The 18209-nt window shown below is 43.2% G+C and overlaps 1 protein-coding gene across 7 annotated transcripts in view; it reads right to left on the bottom strand.

The window, feature by feature from the left end:
* RASAL2 (RAS protein activator like 2) overlaps positions 1-18209 on the bottom strand; it is a 269432-nt gene that overhangs the window by 67907 nt on the left and 183316 nt on the right. For all 7 annotated transcript variants that reach the window (XM_073356487.1, XM_073356488.1, XM_073356489.1 and 4 more), the window contains one exon: positions 240-346. In XM_073356487.1, coding sequence (XP_073212588.1) covers positions 240-346 — 107 coding nt within the window. The remainder of the gene's footprint in view (positions 1-239; positions 347-18209) is intronic.

The following is an 18209-nucleotide window of genomic DNA, read 5'->3' as shown; positions in this document are numbered from 1 at the left end:
TTTAAAGTACACATGACTACTGATTTTAGATCAAATCTTGTGGAAAGGTAAATTATGGGTCTCCTAGAAAATGTTACCTGATCATTTATGGCAGCTGATATGCATGCCTTTTGGCCACCTGCACTATTAAATTGTCATCCTGAATCAATAGACGAGTACTAGATTTGTTAGGATAGCCTAAACCTCCACCCCCAATTCAATGGGAAGATATCCCTCCTTCAGAGGAAAGGCGCACTTACTGGGACTTTGAAAGGAGAGGTGTTTGAAGCATCCATGGAGTTGGTTTTCTCGGATGTGCTGGTTCCTGAGATGCTCCGTCTGCGAGGAGATCTCTCTGCTGGGACCTCTGGAGAAGAAAAAGAAAAGAAGTTGGGTGAGGGGAATTGGAAAAAAAAAATAAAATAAAAAAACCCAGGTTTTATCCTGCTCTGGACAGAAGCCGTCACAAACTATCAGCTGCATTAGCTAACAGCCAAATCATACTTACATATTTATATATGGCTCATTTGCTACCAAGGTAAGTTACAGAGACATTTTAACTGGCAACAAGCTCAAAATTAGGAATCTGATTTGATCTTATAGGCAATAGGCAGTTATGATTAAACACATTGGTGAAGCTCAATACCCATATGTATTGCTACCTTGTACACTTGCTACTTACAACTCAGAGAACTTTCAACTATTCTTTTTACAAATCAGCAATGTAGTAGTTAACACTGTCAAATAAAACCTGTGACAGAGGGAGATCACAATTTTATCCTATGTTGAACATAATTTGACAAAGGTCAAAGTTCAGTCTCATGCAGGTAATGTGACCCTACTGCTAGCTCAAACTTTGAGACCATCAGAAGACTCATAATTGCCTGGATAAAACAACATATATACCTTAGCAGATACAAAAATAGGTCAGTTTCTCCTTGTTCTGGCAATATGACCTTACTAAGATATGACTTTGGCATCCTAAATCTGTGCAGGCAGATCTTGCAAGCTCAAATCTTTACAGAAGATGTGCTCATATCTGATTTTATAGATTTATACAGCATGCACATTATAAAATCACACACACGGACACATATTAATACCTTTATCACAACTGCTGCCCATCTCCAGTTCAAATACTAGACTTACAGGAATCCAGCTTCATAAATAAGACATTCTCAATAGGATATGAAAAACCACATCCTTAGAAAAAGCCCATTGTTATCTTCTGGATCCTAAAGAAAAGGAGTAAACTGTGACTTCGGAGACTGACATTTTGACTCCTGCCGTTTTCCTTTCAAAAGATAGATGCAGCTTAAACTTCCATTTCTGGCCTCTTGGCCCTTGGGATCCGTGCTACTTCCACTTAAGTGAAAGCTGGTTTTCTCTCTCTTCCCCCTCCCTCTTTACAGCTTGCAGAGAGAACGAGAAAGAAACACACAGGACTGCAGCTATTCAATCAATCGTTCCGACTGCACATCCTCATTAGTTACTTTCAGGCTATTAACAGACGCCCAACTGCCGGCTCCCCTCAGCTACAGAAAATTTCACTATATATCCTGAGTCACAGCAACAACAAAGGTTTACTGAAATTTACAGCCAGCTGCTGCCAAGAGAACAAGGATTTCTTCACCAAAAATCATCAAGACACCCCACCACACACACAAAAGCCTTCTCCAAGCAGAACATTACCTGTGATACCTTTGCCAATTGGATTCTATTTTATCCATATTATAGTAGATCTTGCCCAAGAAGTCTTGAAGGAGAAAACCAAAATTTATCATCATATCGACTGAAAGGTTAAGAAAATAGGATCATGCTGCAAAAGTAGTAATCCCTCTACTGTAGGGCTTTTTTTAAAAAAAAAAAAAATATAAGTCTCTCAGCTTGCCTTTAAGCATCAATGATTAAAGAACTGCTAACGTGAACAGCAGCTTCCAAAATTAGCTACATAGAAAGTTGAACAGCGATCACCAACTAACACTGGTAAATGGGCAGGGCACAGCATTTAGTCCAAAACCACGAAGCTGATGCAAACAGCTCCACTCACACAGAATAAATTAATCAATCTGTCAAAGCTTGCAACAAAAAGACCTTAGCTTACAGTGAGATTTCTCCACAGACTGATGATTAGCACTGGGCACTTCCCTTCATAACCTATGGGGCACCAGCCGTTTCCTGGTTTCAGAATTTGATGATCACTGCTTCACAGGGCACCTTTAGACAATAGAATGCCTAGAGACCAGTGCTAGACCAAGGATTGAACAATGGTCAATCCCACTCTCAGAATACTTGGCTAGTTTTATTTCTACTATCTTCATCATCTCTCCGACACCCCCCCCCACCAAAAGAGGGGAGGGAAAAAAGCCAAAAGCTTATGGTATGTCTACACTGCAATTAGACACCTGTGGCTGGCCTGTGGCAGCTGACTTGGGTTCGCGGGGTTCAAGCTAAGAGGCTGTTTAATTGCAGTGTAAACGTTTGGGCACAGGTTGCATCCTGAGCTCTGAGATCCTCCCACCTCGCAAGGTCCTAGAACCCGCGCTCCAGCCCAAGCCTGAACTTCTACACTGCAGTTAAACAGCTCCTTAGCCTGAGCCCAAGTCAGCTGGCACAGGCCAGATGCAGGTGCCTACTTTCAGTGTAGACATACCCTTAGGTAAAAACAGCCTGCAGCACATAGCATAGAACTTCTCCTGGCGTAAGTACTCAGAGAGGTAGCCATATCAGATATATTTCAATAATCAAATTTTTGGTGGAAATTTAATTGAAGGAAATGGAAGCGATCTATGCATTTAGAACATGGGGCCAAAAAGAGCTCCTTTACCTCAAATCAAAGAGCATCAACTAATGTAATGACTTTGGCTTTCTTCACTTCACACACACAGGAAATCACTTCACATCATCAAAGCATCCCAAGTAATTTAACACAGTGCTGATTTTGCTGAGTCATAAATGAAAACAGAAGAAGTAATTCCCTATCATTTTCGACAATAGGTGGTCCTTTCCCAGGACAGGGAGTTATAGGGAGAAATAAGATTAAACCAAAGGAGAGCTGAGAAGAATCTATGCTCCAGCCCCGATACTCATCTAGCAGCAATGCAAGTTATTTGTAGATAAAAGATGCTGGGATTGCTGCATAAAATGAGTTTCTTCCATGCTCAGAAGATTCATAAAAGTCTATTAAGTGAGGAAAGGAGAAGCAAATATCCAGAGGAGATGCTTGCAATCAATTAGAAACATAACAAAAAATATCAGCAGGAGCAGATTAACAACCTGCTGGATTAGTCCCTAGCAAAATGTAAAATTGGCCAGTTACTTCTAACTCCAAGCTGAAAGTGATGCAACTACTGTGTCCTTAAGAAGTATTTCTGCTGAGTTGGATGGAAAATCTATACTGTTGCTTCTAGGCCAATATTAGATGGTTGCCTCCCCTGACTCATGCTACATACTACTATTGCATTGTTTTCACCTGCTGTAAAATCAATGCACCTTTCACGGTCTCAGTATTAAATTATAATCGTTCTCTGCATGGCTCACTCTCTGGGGCCAACACTATAGACAAATCACATTGTCTCTGTGGATAAATAACAGTCTGAAACCTTTTCATCTGTTCTCTCAACCTCTGAAAAATAAATGGATTTCCCCCCTTCCAATCTTAACAAAAAAAAAAAAAATTGCAAACATTCCTGTGTGGCGCTTTTAATTCATCACCTCATTTATCTGTGTTAAATAATATTAGTCAGCTGCAAACTAGCTGAGACAATTACTCAGGAATGGCAAATGCTTGTGAAACTAGATCTATAAAGTACGACATATAGCTCTCCCTTTTCACCCCTTCACACAGCAATGCCCTCTTCCCACTGTAACATGCAATTGCTCATTCTTTTGGCCCACATGGCAGGAGAACTGTTTATTTCAAGACATACACCATTGCCACTTCATTAAGCATTCAGCAGGGAGCACTGGTATGGCAGATGGCGGGCACCCTTCTCCATTGAATCCAGTCATCTTGGCCACAAATGCTGGCCTCAGCTCCCTCCAGTGAGGGAGCAATGGTCCACAAGCTTCTGGGTTTCCAGTATAGTAGCTTGTTGTTTCCAGCCTTTTGTAACTTGAATCCTTGCATTTGTGGGCCCCTGTATCCTACTAGGAAGGCCTTTTTCCAGCACGGAGAGGATGAAATGAACAATCTTTGACTTGGCTGGAATATTGTGTGCAGTACTGGTCACTCTCAAAAAGGATATTGCATAATTAGTCAGGTTCAGGGAAGGGTAATAAGGATCGCTGGGGACACGGAAAAATCATATGAAGAGAAATCAAAAAGATTGGGATTGTTTATCTTAGAAAGGAGCCAACTAAGAAGGGACATGTCTACAAAACATTGAATGCTACGGAGAAGGGATACAAGGAGTATATGTTTTCCCTATCACAAGAATTAGGAAATTCAATGAAATTAGCAGGTGGAAAATTCAAAGCCGATAAAAGGAAATATTTCTTCTTCACACCATGCAATTAGATAGTCGAACCCACTGCCACAGGAAAATGTTGAGGCCAAGAATTTAAAAGGTTTCAGAACGAGAGTAGACATTTATAGGGCTAATTAGAACATCCAGAGTTCTAATTGTTAGTGCTATGAAAAATTATTGAAGGGATATTAAACCATATGCGTTAGGATTTAAATGAATCTCTAATTAGTAGATATCAGGATGAGACCTAATTGTTGGAGACAGATTACCTCACATCTGACAAGTGTGATGTACTTATGCCTTCTTCTAAAGCATTTGATGCTGGTCACTGTCAGAGATGGGATACTGGACTAGATGGGTCTGATTCAGTCTGGTCTGATTCAGCAATTCCTCTATTCCTACGATAATTAAAAAATTCTCAGTCTGTATGTACGTCACACAAGCCTTCAGCAGTTTACAAATGTAATGGCTTGGTAGCATGGAGGCATTATGAAAATGTGAAAAGGTGAAGGCTTTACCTTGGAATAAACATCACCCCTTTGGATTCCCCCACTTGGGGAAAATTAGACTTGTTGGGCTTAGTTTAAAGCCCTGTTATACAGGTTTAATTAATTCCTTCAGTTAAAAACTGGAATTAGAAGGCAGCCAGAACAAATGTGATTTTGCACCAGGCTTGGTAGCTCACCGAACTCTTGCTCTGAATGAAATATAAGAGAATACAAGTTCCACAGTGTATAACTTTGTGGGCAAAACAATCTTGCTGTGATGGTTACTACAACCACGAAGTGAATATTGATAGGTAGTCTAGACAGGAAAGATAAAAAGACAGACATGAGATAGGGGTGAGTTTGATAATGAAAAGTGTAAAAGTGAAATACTTTGGTAAGTAAAGAAGAGAATAAAAAATGAAGGAAACACACAGAGCATTTGCTATAGCTTCCCATCACCAACCAACTTACTGGATAGCAGCAAGAATCAAAAGCTTCCGATAGGGTTGCCAACTTCCTAGTCGCACAAAACCCAACACCCTAGTCCCACCCCTTCCTGAGGCCCCGCCCCCTGCTCACTACATTCCCCCTCCCTTGATGGCTCACTCTCCCCCACCTTCCCTCACTTTCACTGGTCTGGGGCAGGGGGTTGGGGTGCGGAAGGGGGTGTGGGCTCTAACTGGGGGTGCGGGCTCAAGGGTGGTCCAGAAATGAGGGGTTCAGACTTCAGGAGAGGACTCCAGGCTGGGGCAGGGAGTTGAGGTGCAGGAGGGGTGAGGGCTCCAGCTGGGGGTGTGGGATCTGGGGTGGGGCTGGAGATGAGAGGTTTGGGGTGCAGGAGGGGGTTCCAGGTTTGGGGGTGGGGCCAAGGGATTCAGAGTGTGGGAGGGGCTGCGGGTTGAGGCAGGGGTTTGGGGTGCAAGAGGGGATGAGGGCTCTGGAATTGGGCCGGGGATGAGGAGTTTGGGATGTAGGAGGGGGTTCCAGGTTGGGAGGGGGGCTCAGGGCTGGGACGCGGGCTTACCTCTGGTGGCTCCCTGGAAGCGGCCAGCAGCAGGTCCGGCTCCTAGGCAGGGGGTCAGGAGGCTCCACGCAGGCACTGCCCCTCTGCCCCCACTCTCATTGGCCAGTTCCCTGCCAATGGGAGTACAGAGCCAGTACTCGGAATGGGGGCAGTGCGCGGAGCCCTGTGACCCTCCTGCCTAGGAGCCGGACCTGCTGGCTGCTTCCGGGGCATAGCGCAGTGTTAGCCAGGACAGGTAGGTACTAGCCTGGCTTTGTGCCGCAGCACCACCGACCAGACCTTTAATGGCCCAGTCAGCAGTGCTGACCGGAGCCACCAGGGTCCCTTTTTGACTGGGTGTTCCAGTTGAAAACCAGACACCTGGTCACCCTAGCTTCCTAGCCAACTACTGAGTATTTTAAAACAACAGATGTTCACAATCCCATGACAGAGAAGTTTGAGAATGAAAAATGACAGCAGGTGTTCCGGTTACCAAAATGGTGCTCACATACTTACAAGAATCCACCTAGCTCCATGGGGTATGAGGTCCAGGGCTGCTACCCAGCCCCGCAGGGACTGGGGCTGCTGCCCGGCAATACCCAGCCCCACAGGGTCCAGGGCTGTCACCTGGCCCCAGAGGGTCGGGGTTTAGGGTCCGTGGCTGCCCTGCCATCCAGCTCCGCATGGCGGGGTCCGGGGTCCCTGCCACCCAGCCCCCCACCCACGGCTCCACTCCTGGCCCCACCCTGCGGAGGGGTCTCTGGGTGGGAGACGCTGGGCATAAGGGTCTGTGGGGGTGGTTCAAGGGGACGCGCTGTGGTTCTCAACCTGCGGCCCAGGTAACACATTATGGGCCACATATGTGGCTCATAATGATAAATAGGTTGAGAAGCACTGTTCTAAGAAGTCATGTCTGCTAACTGTGTGCTCTGTAAAGAAGATGAATGCACGCAGGTATCCATTTTTAACTTCTCATGTACATGCCTCCAGAACCTCTTATTACTGGTAAGTTCTGTATGAAGATAGCCATGAGAGCTTGAAGACAAGAGAAATTGCTGGGACGAGCATCAAGATGTCCTGTAGCGGCTCAAAAGCATGAGTGCCAACCTCAGAGCAGACTGTTACAAACCACAGCACAAACCCCAAATTGTCTGAGTTCTATACTTACATTTCACCAACCAATTATCAAGTGTGAACTCCTCAAGCACTATAATAGCCTTCACATGGAGTCGCAGACTTAGTGTACCCATCTGTCTTGCCACCAAGGTAAGTTTACCTTTGTGATAGATGGTCCCTTACACCATGAATCACAGTAATGTTCAGGTTACTCCCAGTCCCAAGGGACAAGTTACTTAACCCAGGTCAATCGCTCCTTAGATCTCACCAAAGAGAATGCTTGTAGCCAATCCTATAATAAACTATCTACACATTTATTAAAAGGAAAAGGAAATGAGAGTTATTTACAAGGTTAAAGCAGGTAAACATACTTACACAAAAACAATGAGGAGTCCGCACTCCTTGTTGTTTTTGTGGATACAAACTAACACAGCCATCCCTCTGATACTTGATACATACACAAATGAGTTATGATTTTAAATTCCAAGGGGCAACAGAAGCTTTCATAATAAGAAAGCTCTGTATGTTGTGACAGGGTTGGGCCAGATGGCTATCGGAGATTAATAGAAGGCAGATATATTAGCCCCAGGCTAAGTAGGTCCCTTTTCCCTGGGTAAGGTAACAGGGAAGGTTCCAGAACAATCAGGAACCTTCTGGAGACAATTAAGACAGGCTGATTAGAACACCTGCAGCCAATCAAGAAGCTGATAGAATCAATTAAGGCAGGTTAATCAGGGCACCTGGGTTTTAAAAAGGAGCTCACTTCAGTTTGTGGCGTGTGTGAGAGGAGCTGGGAGCAAGAGGCACTAGGAGCTGAGAGTGAGAACGCAGACTGTTGGAGGACTGAGGTGTACAAGCATTATCAGACACCAGGAGGAAGGTCCTATGGTGAGGATAAAGAAGGTGTTGGGAGGAGGCCATGGAGAAGTAGCCCAGGGAGTTGTAGCTGTCGCACAGCTGTTCGAGGAGGCACTCTAGATAGCTGCATTCCACAGGGCCCTGGGCTGGAACCCGGAGTAGAGAGCGGGCCTGGGTTCCCCCCAAATCCTCCCAACTCCTGGTCAGACACAGGAGTCATCGACCTGGACTGTGGGTTCAGAGAAACGGCCAAGCTGAGGGCTGCCGTGAAGCTCCAAGGTGAGCAAATCCGCCAATAAGCGCAAGACCGACCAAGGTAGAGCAGGAACTTTGTCACAATGTCCTTAGGGCTAACCCAGGCTAAGCATCTGAGGATCTCTTGCTTACGCCTAGAAACCTTGCCCCTTAGAGTCCAGTCAGAATAAAGGATATGGTTTCTTCATTTTAGAGGTTTTATTCCCTTCTCCCTTGCATTCTGAGCTGCAAATTCAGCTGTTGGGAGTAATTCACTTGCATGACTCATCTTTATGGGGAAGAGGGGCAGAAAGCAATCGGCCAAGTTTTTTGCCTTCTTGAATGTTCCATAATAGTTTGTCTGATGGGTTGTTGATGGGTCTTCCCTGTTGGACAGGATATAACACCTTCTGTTGGAGACCAACATTTCACATTAGTTAATGTCTCTCTCCTGCAGGGTGATCTCCATAGTTAGAGAGGCTTACAATACTAATGCTCCCATCTTATAATAGGGGTACAGATGTTATAAGGGAGATTGATGCGTGCAGCAACTTGCAGGCATTCATAAAGTCTAAACAATAAACATCCTTATAATTCTAATACCCATTTTAACAATACTAACACACAGCTGAGCCAGATTGATTCCTGCTATATATTTGTCAGTATTCAACTGAGGCATGGGGACTTTGGCATCAGATGGCACCGGGTATGCTGGCATCACAAGGAGCCAGACCAAAACTGAGTCTGCAAGAGCAGAGACAAGTAGCTGCAGCAGAAGGTGCCAATACTGTCATCAGTGCCTGACATTCCTCTTCCCTTGTGCTGTTCCCTCCTGCCTCCTTCTCCAGTCGCTCCATTTCAGGCTCACTGCTCAGCTGGTTTCCTTAGTATTCAGAGTTTCTGTGGGTCAGAGGAAGCATAGTCTAGCGGACAGATCAATAGACTGTGATTCAGGAAATCCAGCTTTGCCACTAACTTCCATGTGACTTTGAGTAGTTCATTTCAACCCTCTGTGGCTTTGTTTCCCCTCCCGACACTTTATAATCTACATAGACTAGACAAAGAAAGTCTTTAGGGCAGGGAATGCCATTCATTCTATGTTTGTACAGTTCCTACCACACTGAGTCCCCAGCTTTGTTGGTCTTTTAAGCACTGCTGCAATATAAATATTTAATAATAATAATAATAGTCTGGATCTGGGTTTTGGTTTGAGTCCATTTCTAAGAAGTGCACTCTTATTTAACTTAACATGCAATAAGCATTTTCAGATGCAACAGAGTCCTGGATGTAACTCAGCTCTGCGGCAGTTTCCTATTGCTCTTAATAAACCAGGGTTAGTGATTTAGGCTTTCATGCCTCTGGTCCATCAGGACAGGACTTCATCCTTCTGTGAGCAACACAAACAGAGACCCTGAACCTGCAGAAGGGTTTGATTAGGGAAAAATAGGCCCTCACATGTTCAGCAAGTGTCCAGGGATGCCACTGAAACCTGAGTCTGGATTTGGGATTGGGCAGAATTTGGAAAGTGGTATCTCATGATTAAGACAGAAAACTGAGGCCATATACAAACCATGAAACATTCAGCAAACTATTTTCTTTCCTGATGGGGAAATTGCAAGCCAGGGCTGAGGTTTCCCTGAGGCTCAGGACCATGGTAATGAACATTAGAAAAGCCACTTTTTCTATGAAAGAGAGAAAGAATAGAACACTAACTACAGGTGTAAATCTCAGGCATTTAGCACTAGGTTTAGGCTCCACAGGAAAATTAGATACTTAATAGGAGCCTAAGGTAAGATATTGCCTTAATCAAACTGATTATAATGGAAGAGAACTTATCCAACTTGAGGACCAAAACCAGGACCCAGGGAGCAAGCAGAGAACCCTTTCTTCAAACCATCCTGGAAGAACTCCAGAATGAAAGATAATGGATCCCTTGCTGAAGCTTGTGGATGAAGGGATTCCACACTCTGATGTGGGGGGCTGGGGGCCAGGGCCCTGCCTCCTATATCTCATCTTAGGAGTCCCCATCTGAGTCCTGTTCCCCTGGAGGTTGTCTTTGGATACCTAGGCGATAGGACTGGGGAGCTGTCCTGATGGTCTCTGGGTCTGGATAGAAAGGGGAGATGGGACCCAGGCTGCTGAAGCAGAGCACTGCTGCCCAGTTCAGAAAGGCTTCTGTCCCTACTTAGGCTGGCTGTGGTAGTTCCACAGAAGGCCACAATGTATGGTTGCGGGGCACGGTGAACAGAAAGGGAACTTTCAGTCCTTATCCTCTTGCTTTTTCTGGGATTAAGTTTCCATTTTTCTCCCATGTTCTATGTTATTCTGGAGCTCTGTTGAGGCCTGCAAGTAAGACGGTTTCTCAGTAGAAAGGAACTTGTGGCAGCTACTTCCAGTGAGGCAGGAGAACAACCTGGGAAGCCTGCTTGCACACTGGACAGAGGAGAAACTAGGCACAAAAATCCAGTATCTAAAATCATCTATTGCCTGCTTGACTCACAGATTAAGAGTCACTCATTTGTCCAGTCTGTTGGCAGCCACATCATGGAAAGAAAAAAATGTTAAAACCTGACCCAGTTCCCCAAGTCAGTACAATATGCAGAGGTATCGCAGCATAGACACCAAGGGAGGAGATATTACCTCTCTTATACAGCGTTGAAGCTGAAATTGCACACAAATTACAGCACACACTTCTATGCATCTCGATACCAGGAAGATATCAAACTGGAGGGAATTCAGAAAAAAGCAACAAAAATCATGAAGGGGCAGGAGGCAATGACTTATGTAGAAAGATTAGAAGAACTAAAATCTAAATATTTACAGCTTGGCTTAGTGACAACTAAGGGGGAATATGAAGTAGCAGCCAGCTACAACTGTTTGAAGGCTGTAAACAACAATGAGGGCTAAGAAATATTTAGGGTGGGACAATAAATAAGAGTAAAGGGAAGAAACCGAGCAAGGGAAAATTTAAAATGAATAATTTCTTACTTAGCATAACAAAATCCTTATCCTAAGTAGATAGAAGCAGTATTTGGCATTTCACTGTGATGCTGCAGCCAGAATTCTAGATTTAAAAAAATTATTTAAAGTGTACCTGATCCTCTGCCTCAAATTTTAATTCTAACATAGGAAAATTTCTAATTAAGGGAAAACACCCACAGCCATTTTTTCCATATGCTTTAACTTATTACTTCTAATATGCATGATAAGTTAAAGCTGTAGTGCATGTTGAATGACATGGATAGAAGCTAACTAAACAGAGAGATCAGCTGGTGAAGAGGAAACAGACCCACAAGTAACAGTTGGGATGAAACATTTCTGTACAACACATCTGTCACTTCACTCTGCTTCAGCATTTGTCCAAATTTTTTGTTGGAACAATTTTAACTGATTCCAACCAATTAAAACTCCCATCTCATTTCAGAGCTTGCCTTAAATGGTTTCCTTTTACAACTCTGCTCTGAAAAATTAACCTTCCCACCCTTAAGTAGTAAAGTCTTGCCAGTAAAGTGTTAAAAATCATTAGAACCCTACCGTACCGAGAAATGAGAGAAGGCTTTTCTCATCTTCTGTGCTGCTATCCAGCCATTCAGCCACATCACCAGGAGATAGGAGATTCATTCTCCAGCCAGAAAACTTTTCCATACAGAACACAATGACTGAACGAAGCAGGGAAGGAAGGGTGGGGATGAGTTGATGGCCTTGGGAGTCCAGCACTTAAGTTATTGACTGCACTGACAAAATGAAACAAAGTGTGACCCTGCCCCTCTTAATTCTCTATCTGTCAGACCATTTTGATAAAGCAGGTGGGGGGGGGGGGGTAGAGGAGAGAGAGAAAAGCAGTAAGAAAGATTTGTGTTCCTTGTCCCTTTGTGCCAGATTTCAGCCCAAGCAGAAATACTAGAGAGTGGGGAAGGGTGGGGAGAAGGCTTGTAATTAAAATGATGAAGTAGCAGAATAAGATATAAGGGCAATTGAAATAAAAAGAAATGGATCCTAATGCTGAAGAAGCTCTAATTTTCAGCCAGCACAATAGCTAATCAGTTACGTATAACACATCACCATCACCCTATTAAACAAAAATCAAATTCAGTAGCTTTTTGGTGAAGAAAAGAGAGCTTAGAGGCAATTTGAAAAACCCGTCACAGCTGGAGAACCTGTATTCCCCTCTTCACCAGTCCCTTCCTGCTTCAGCTATTATAACAGCATCCCAGGCTTTCTCACAATGCATTTGTTGATGCAATGGCAGGTTGATCAATCTGTGAATAGGAAGCTCCCACCCCTCCCCTTTTCCCTCCTCCTGCATGGTGGCTGCATTGATCAACAATAATGGAATCTGTTTCTGACTGCCAACAGCAGCATTAAGGATATTAGAACAGCTCCTCTTCATCAGAATGAGAAGCAGCAATCAGAAGTCCTGCTGGACTATAGCCTCCCTAGTTAAGAGCTCTCTTTCCACAGGCCAAATAAGAGGGTCAGTAGAAATGAGCTATGCTGGGGGGTCATAGGAGCCATCCACACTGTAATGGATTCAGTTTATTTACAAAAAAGAGACCATAACAACTCTGTGCTGCCAGAAACCAAGACTGTCCTGCAGCACTACAAAGGGGACTTGCAGCATTGTGACTTTACAACAGGAAGGGGTCAGATCTAACAATACAGGATTTTTGGCATATGATTTATTCTGCACAAAAGGTTTACACATGCACAAGCCAAGACAAGTCTTGGTAAGTGAGGGACTCCTGGGCCCAACAAATCAAAAATGTCTTTGTCTTCAGTTCTATGAATCTTGTGATCAGGCTGATGCACTGATCAAACTACATCCTTTAAAGAGACAGGATCCCTTTGTTCACCACTCTCAGTAAACCTGTTTTTCATTTTAATTAACCTATTCCATTCCCAACAACTGAATTATTGTTGGTCCCAATTACAAACTGCCTCTCTGCAGCGAAGAGGAGGGAGCACTGAGCTGGGCCACTTGCTGACAAATGGCCTGAAACCAAACCAAACCAACAAAAAAAACCCCACTAGATCGGCAGAGGAAAGAATTGGATCCCAGCCAGCAAGTGAAGAAAAAGTGGTATCAGAGCCCAACCAAGAAGAAAATTCCAATTACCTACATGTACAGAAGCAAGTATTGCTTGTATGGGGCAGATATTTTCTTAAAAATCTGCCAAGCTAGGCAGATGTTACACTGAGTCCAAATTAATGAGGGAACACGGCACAGTTCAAAAGTGAAATACCACAGTAGCATGTAAGGCCTAGCTGAGTGTCTCTCATAGACTCATAGAAAAGGTACCTGATCCTAATATGAAAATTAGGATATTTCCTGTGTTCTTGACAATTCTGTGATGGAAAGGCATGTGTGTGAGAAATATTAATTATTTGACAAACTGTGTTTTTCCACAAATTTCAGTTCTGTAATTTTGTAAAAAAGTTTTCTTTGACTTTAAAATGTGCAAACTGATGGCATGATTATTTGAAAGAAGGATGGACTTCAACAGACTTAGTTAGAAACGCTTAGCTAGTCTGTTTCCACCCATACATTGAGTAATTTAGCACCAACATCTTACCTCCTTCCTTCCTTCACAGTTTTCTCGGGAAACTGAAATATGATGCATACAAAAGTCTTCATATCCTCCCTTTGAAAACTGATTCATTTTAAAGGTTATTTATAATGCTGAAAGGCATGAATGTCATCTTCTATAGAAAACTGACTAAAAATGCTAATTTCACTAGTTCTCCTTTCATTCTCTCATTTCACTTTTCTATCAAGGGCATCTGAAGGGACAATCATAGAACACAAGATTACACCTTCTTAATTTTTCCCTGTGACATTGTCATTGCATGTTGTAGTCTGAAAACATCCCTTTTGTTGCATTGTATTTTTTTAAGTCATATTCGGGAGGGAGGGGGGAGAAGGGAGGGATCAGAATTTTGTGATTTTATGTAACATCATGACAAAATACAAAATCGTATAAGGAAGGGAGAAGGAAACAGTGAAGTGCTCAATTAGGAATTCAACACACTCAGTAGCTCGTAAGTTCTCAAACGTCTCATAATGTTGACCTCCTCTCTTCCCACTAATGACAGGTTTCAGAGTAGCAGCCATGTTAGTCTGTATCCGTAAAAAGAAAAAGAGTACTTGTGGCACCTTAGAGACTAACAAATTTATTAGCGCATAAGCTTTCGTGAGCTACAGCTCACTTCATCGGATGCAACTTCATCGGTTGCATCCGATGAAGTGAGCTGTAGCTCACGAAAGCTTATGCGCTAATAAATTTGTTAGTCTCTAAGGTGCCACAAGTACTCCTTTTCTTCCCACTAACCGTCACACAACATCCTTGGGCCAGCTACAGCAGTTGTTTACATCGGAAAGTAATGTAGGGAAGTATTTATGCAATTTAGGACCTTTTTATGGGATTCATGCATGGTCTACACTACAGGCTTACCTACATCGTTCAGGGTTGTGAAAAATTTCACTCACTATGCGATTTAGATGAGATGACCTAAGCTCCGATGTAGAAGCCATTAGGTCAACGGAAGAATTCTTCCATGAACCTAGCTACCACCTAGCTATGGCACTGTAGCATTTCCTGTGTAGACATACCCTGAGAAGCTGGAAGCAGGAGAGACATCACCATGTGATGAGCCTGCTCGCCCTGGACCAGAAGTTGAAAGTACGTAGGAGGGTAAAAAGGGTGAGGGTAAAAATCCTTTTAGGAACATTGTAGTTATAAAAACACAATAATTGAAAAACCAGTTATTGTTAAACTTGAAAGAAATGTTCAAAAGCATGGAAATTCACAGATCCATAGACCAAAAGGTCAGGAGGGACTACTATGATCATCTAGTCTGACCTCCTACATCACATGGGCCACAGAACCTCATCCAGTGACTCCCGCATTTAACTCATTACTTTTGGTTGAGCTAAACCATATCTTTTAGACAGACATCCTATCCTTACATAAAGACAAAAGGGATGGCAAATCTATCCATTCCCTTGCTAAGTTGCTCCAATGGTTAACTGCACTCACTATTTATAATTTATACCTTATTTCCAGTCTGAATTTGTCTAGCCTCAATTTCCAGCCACCGGATATTGTTATGACTTTGCATGCTAGACTTCAGAGCCCTCTATCAGAAATCTTCTCCCCGTTTAGGTAGGTCTAGACTGTAAACAGTAATAAGGCTGCATAGCAACTGGTTTACATTTTGAAGCTTCTCTTTGCAAAAAAAGGGTTAGACTTAAAAAAAAAAAAAAGAAAACGACGATGACAACGACAGCTTTGGTCTCCCTTTTATAGTCTGGCAGAGATAGAACACATGCTGTTAATAACTTCCTAAATATGCCTTCTTCATCTCAAAATGGGTCTTGTACTCTGGAGCTTGTTAAGAGCTGTCAAATAAGTCTTGTCTGAATATTCCAGGACAAGTAGGTTTTGAGATAAGTTGCTGCAAAAAACATTAGAAGAATTTTCAAAACATGATTAATACTCATTTCCACCCTGAAATCTATGTTGCAAAAATAGTTTGTCTGGACTAAAGTAAATGTGGACAAAAAATGGTTTTCCAACCAGAGAGAGAGAATGCAGAATTTGAAATGGAAATGACTTTTAGTGAAATCTGAAAGTGTGTATGTGGGGACAAGAGGTGGAATGGGTTAGCAAAAAACCCAATGTTATTATGGGAAGTAAGTCTCCACCTTAATTATGGAAAGGCTATTGCTCCTCCAAAATTAAAAGTGATAGTTATTTGGAGTGGTAGGTGGACAAAAGCCAGAAGTTCCATTAAACTATTTGATTTCAATTGTTCCCCTCCCAAATTTTGGAGTATTTCTCCATTTGAATGTGTGGAAGCCCATCCAGCAAAAAATTAAACTGAACGCCTGTAAAGCCCATATATTTTGAAACTTTGAAATCTCCTAAATAGCAGCTACAAATTATAAATCCATAATTAGTAACACTTTATATCATCATCAGTGGACGAGCATCTACTATTTTTCACCTGTCAAAAGTGTCACCTCAAACTGTTATGGCTTTGAAACCTATGAAGCTAAGCATCTTTGCTAACTTATGGATTTAGAAGTCAACACCCATGATAAGTCAAGCCACACAGAAGCAAGTGTGTTCATATTTTTATAAAGCAATTTAGTAAACGATCATTCATAATATATGCAAATACTGGAGCTTTGACAGCTTCTGATAGACGCTATGTAAGCACAAAGTAGCAGTAGTATTATAAATCAAAACGTACTAATGTTCTATGTACAAGGCACTTATAAGAAAAGGAAAAATGGATCTGACTCACACAGCAGAGACAGTCTCTGACGGACTGACTGACTGACAGGCTCTAATGTAGTCACCGAGTGACTCCTTCACAGCAGTGTAATTATACTCTGTACACTCAAGTCACTCTTATTAAAATGTTAACGGTTACTTTAGTATTGGATGAAGGTGATGTATTTGCAGACCTGGAACCTACTATAGTCCTGTATCCAACCAGGTGCAGGATGGGCAGCCATAATATGAACATAAGATATGGCCATACTGGGTCAGATCAAAGGTCCACCCAGCCCAGTATCCTGTCTACTGACAGTGGCCAATGCCAGGTACCCAAGAGGGAGTGAACCTAACAGGTAATGATCTAGTGATCTCTCTCCTACCATCCATCTCCACCCTTTGACTAACAGAGGCTAGGGACACCATCCCTTATCCATCCTGGCTAATAGCTATTAATGGACTTAGCCTCCACGAATTTATCCAGTTCTCTCTTAAACCCTATTATAGTCCTAGCCTTCACAACCTCCTCAGCAAGGAGTTCCACAGGTTGACTGTGCACTGAGTGAAGAACTTCCTTTTATTTGTTTTAAACCTGCTGCCCATTAATTTCATTTGGTGACCCCTAGTTCTTATATTATGGGAACAAGTAAATAACTTTTCCTTATTCACTTTCTCCACACCACTCATGATTTTATATACACCTCTACCCCAATATAATGCAGTCTGATATAAAGCGAATTCAGATATAACATGGTAAAGCAGCGCTCTGGGGGACGGGGCTGCGCGCTCCGGCAGATCAGCGCATCGCTGTGTCTGGCTCCCAAGGGGTTGGATAATGGGGCCATGGGGGGAAGGGAACAGGGGTGATTCAGATGTACAGGGGCAACGCTGTGGGGCTTGGCCAGGCTGTGGCGACCCGGGAGACGGCTTATGGCTGGAAGTTCATGCTCCAGCCTGGGTGCCTGCGGCCAGAGGGAGCGGGTCCGTGCTGCAGACCCAGTCCTGTGCACCCCCAGGGGGTGCTGCGCACTCCGCCGGGCTGAGCGGTTTTGCCGCCGCTGCCGCTTCACTCAGCTCCTGCCTCCCTCCCGTGCCCCCGCCGAAGACCCTCTGCCCCTACTAACAAAAATGATTTAGTTCGCAAGTTTACAAACATTTTTATCCTAAAGGAATAAAAATATCTTTCCTAGTAAAATTTCAAAGCACATTATTTCTTTGTACACTCGAATCCCTCTACCCCGATATAACACGGTTTCACCTATAGTGTGGTAAGATTTTTTGGATCTCGAGGACCGCATTGTATGGGGGTAGAGGTGTATCTCTTATCATATCCCCCCTTAGTCTCCTCTTTTCCAAGCTGAAAAGTCCTAGCCTCTAATCTCTCCTCATATGGGACCCGTTCCAAACCCCTAATCATTTTAGTTGCCCTTGTCTGAACCTTTTCTAATGTCAGTATATCTTTTTTGAGATGAGGGGATCGCATCTGTACGCAGTATTCAAGATGTGGGTGTACCATTGATTTATATAAGGGCAATAAGATACTCTCCGTCTTATTCTCTATCCCTTTTTAATGATTTCTGCTCAGAAAAACTCAAAATCCAAAAAGACATGGGGAGGGAGGGCAGGGAAAGAGATGAAATTACTTGCTCAGGGGTCACATCACTAGTCAATGGCACAACTAGCAATTCCTGCTCCTGTGCCCTGCCTCATTTGTCCATCAGGTCATAGGAAAAGTTCATTAAGCCATTTTGCTGGGGGCAAAATGCCATCAAACAGCAAT

This window comes from Lepidochelys kempii, chromosome 8 (genome assembly GCF_965140265.1).
Source record: "Lepidochelys kempii isolate rLepKem1 chromosome 8, rLepKem1.hap2, whole genome shotgun sequence".
Lineage (NCBI taxonomy): Eukaryota > Metazoa > Chordata > Testudines > Cheloniidae > Lepidochelys > Lepidochelys kempii.
The sequence above is the reverse complement of the archived record's forward strand: the minus strand, read 5'-3'. Positions and strand labels throughout refer to the sequence as shown.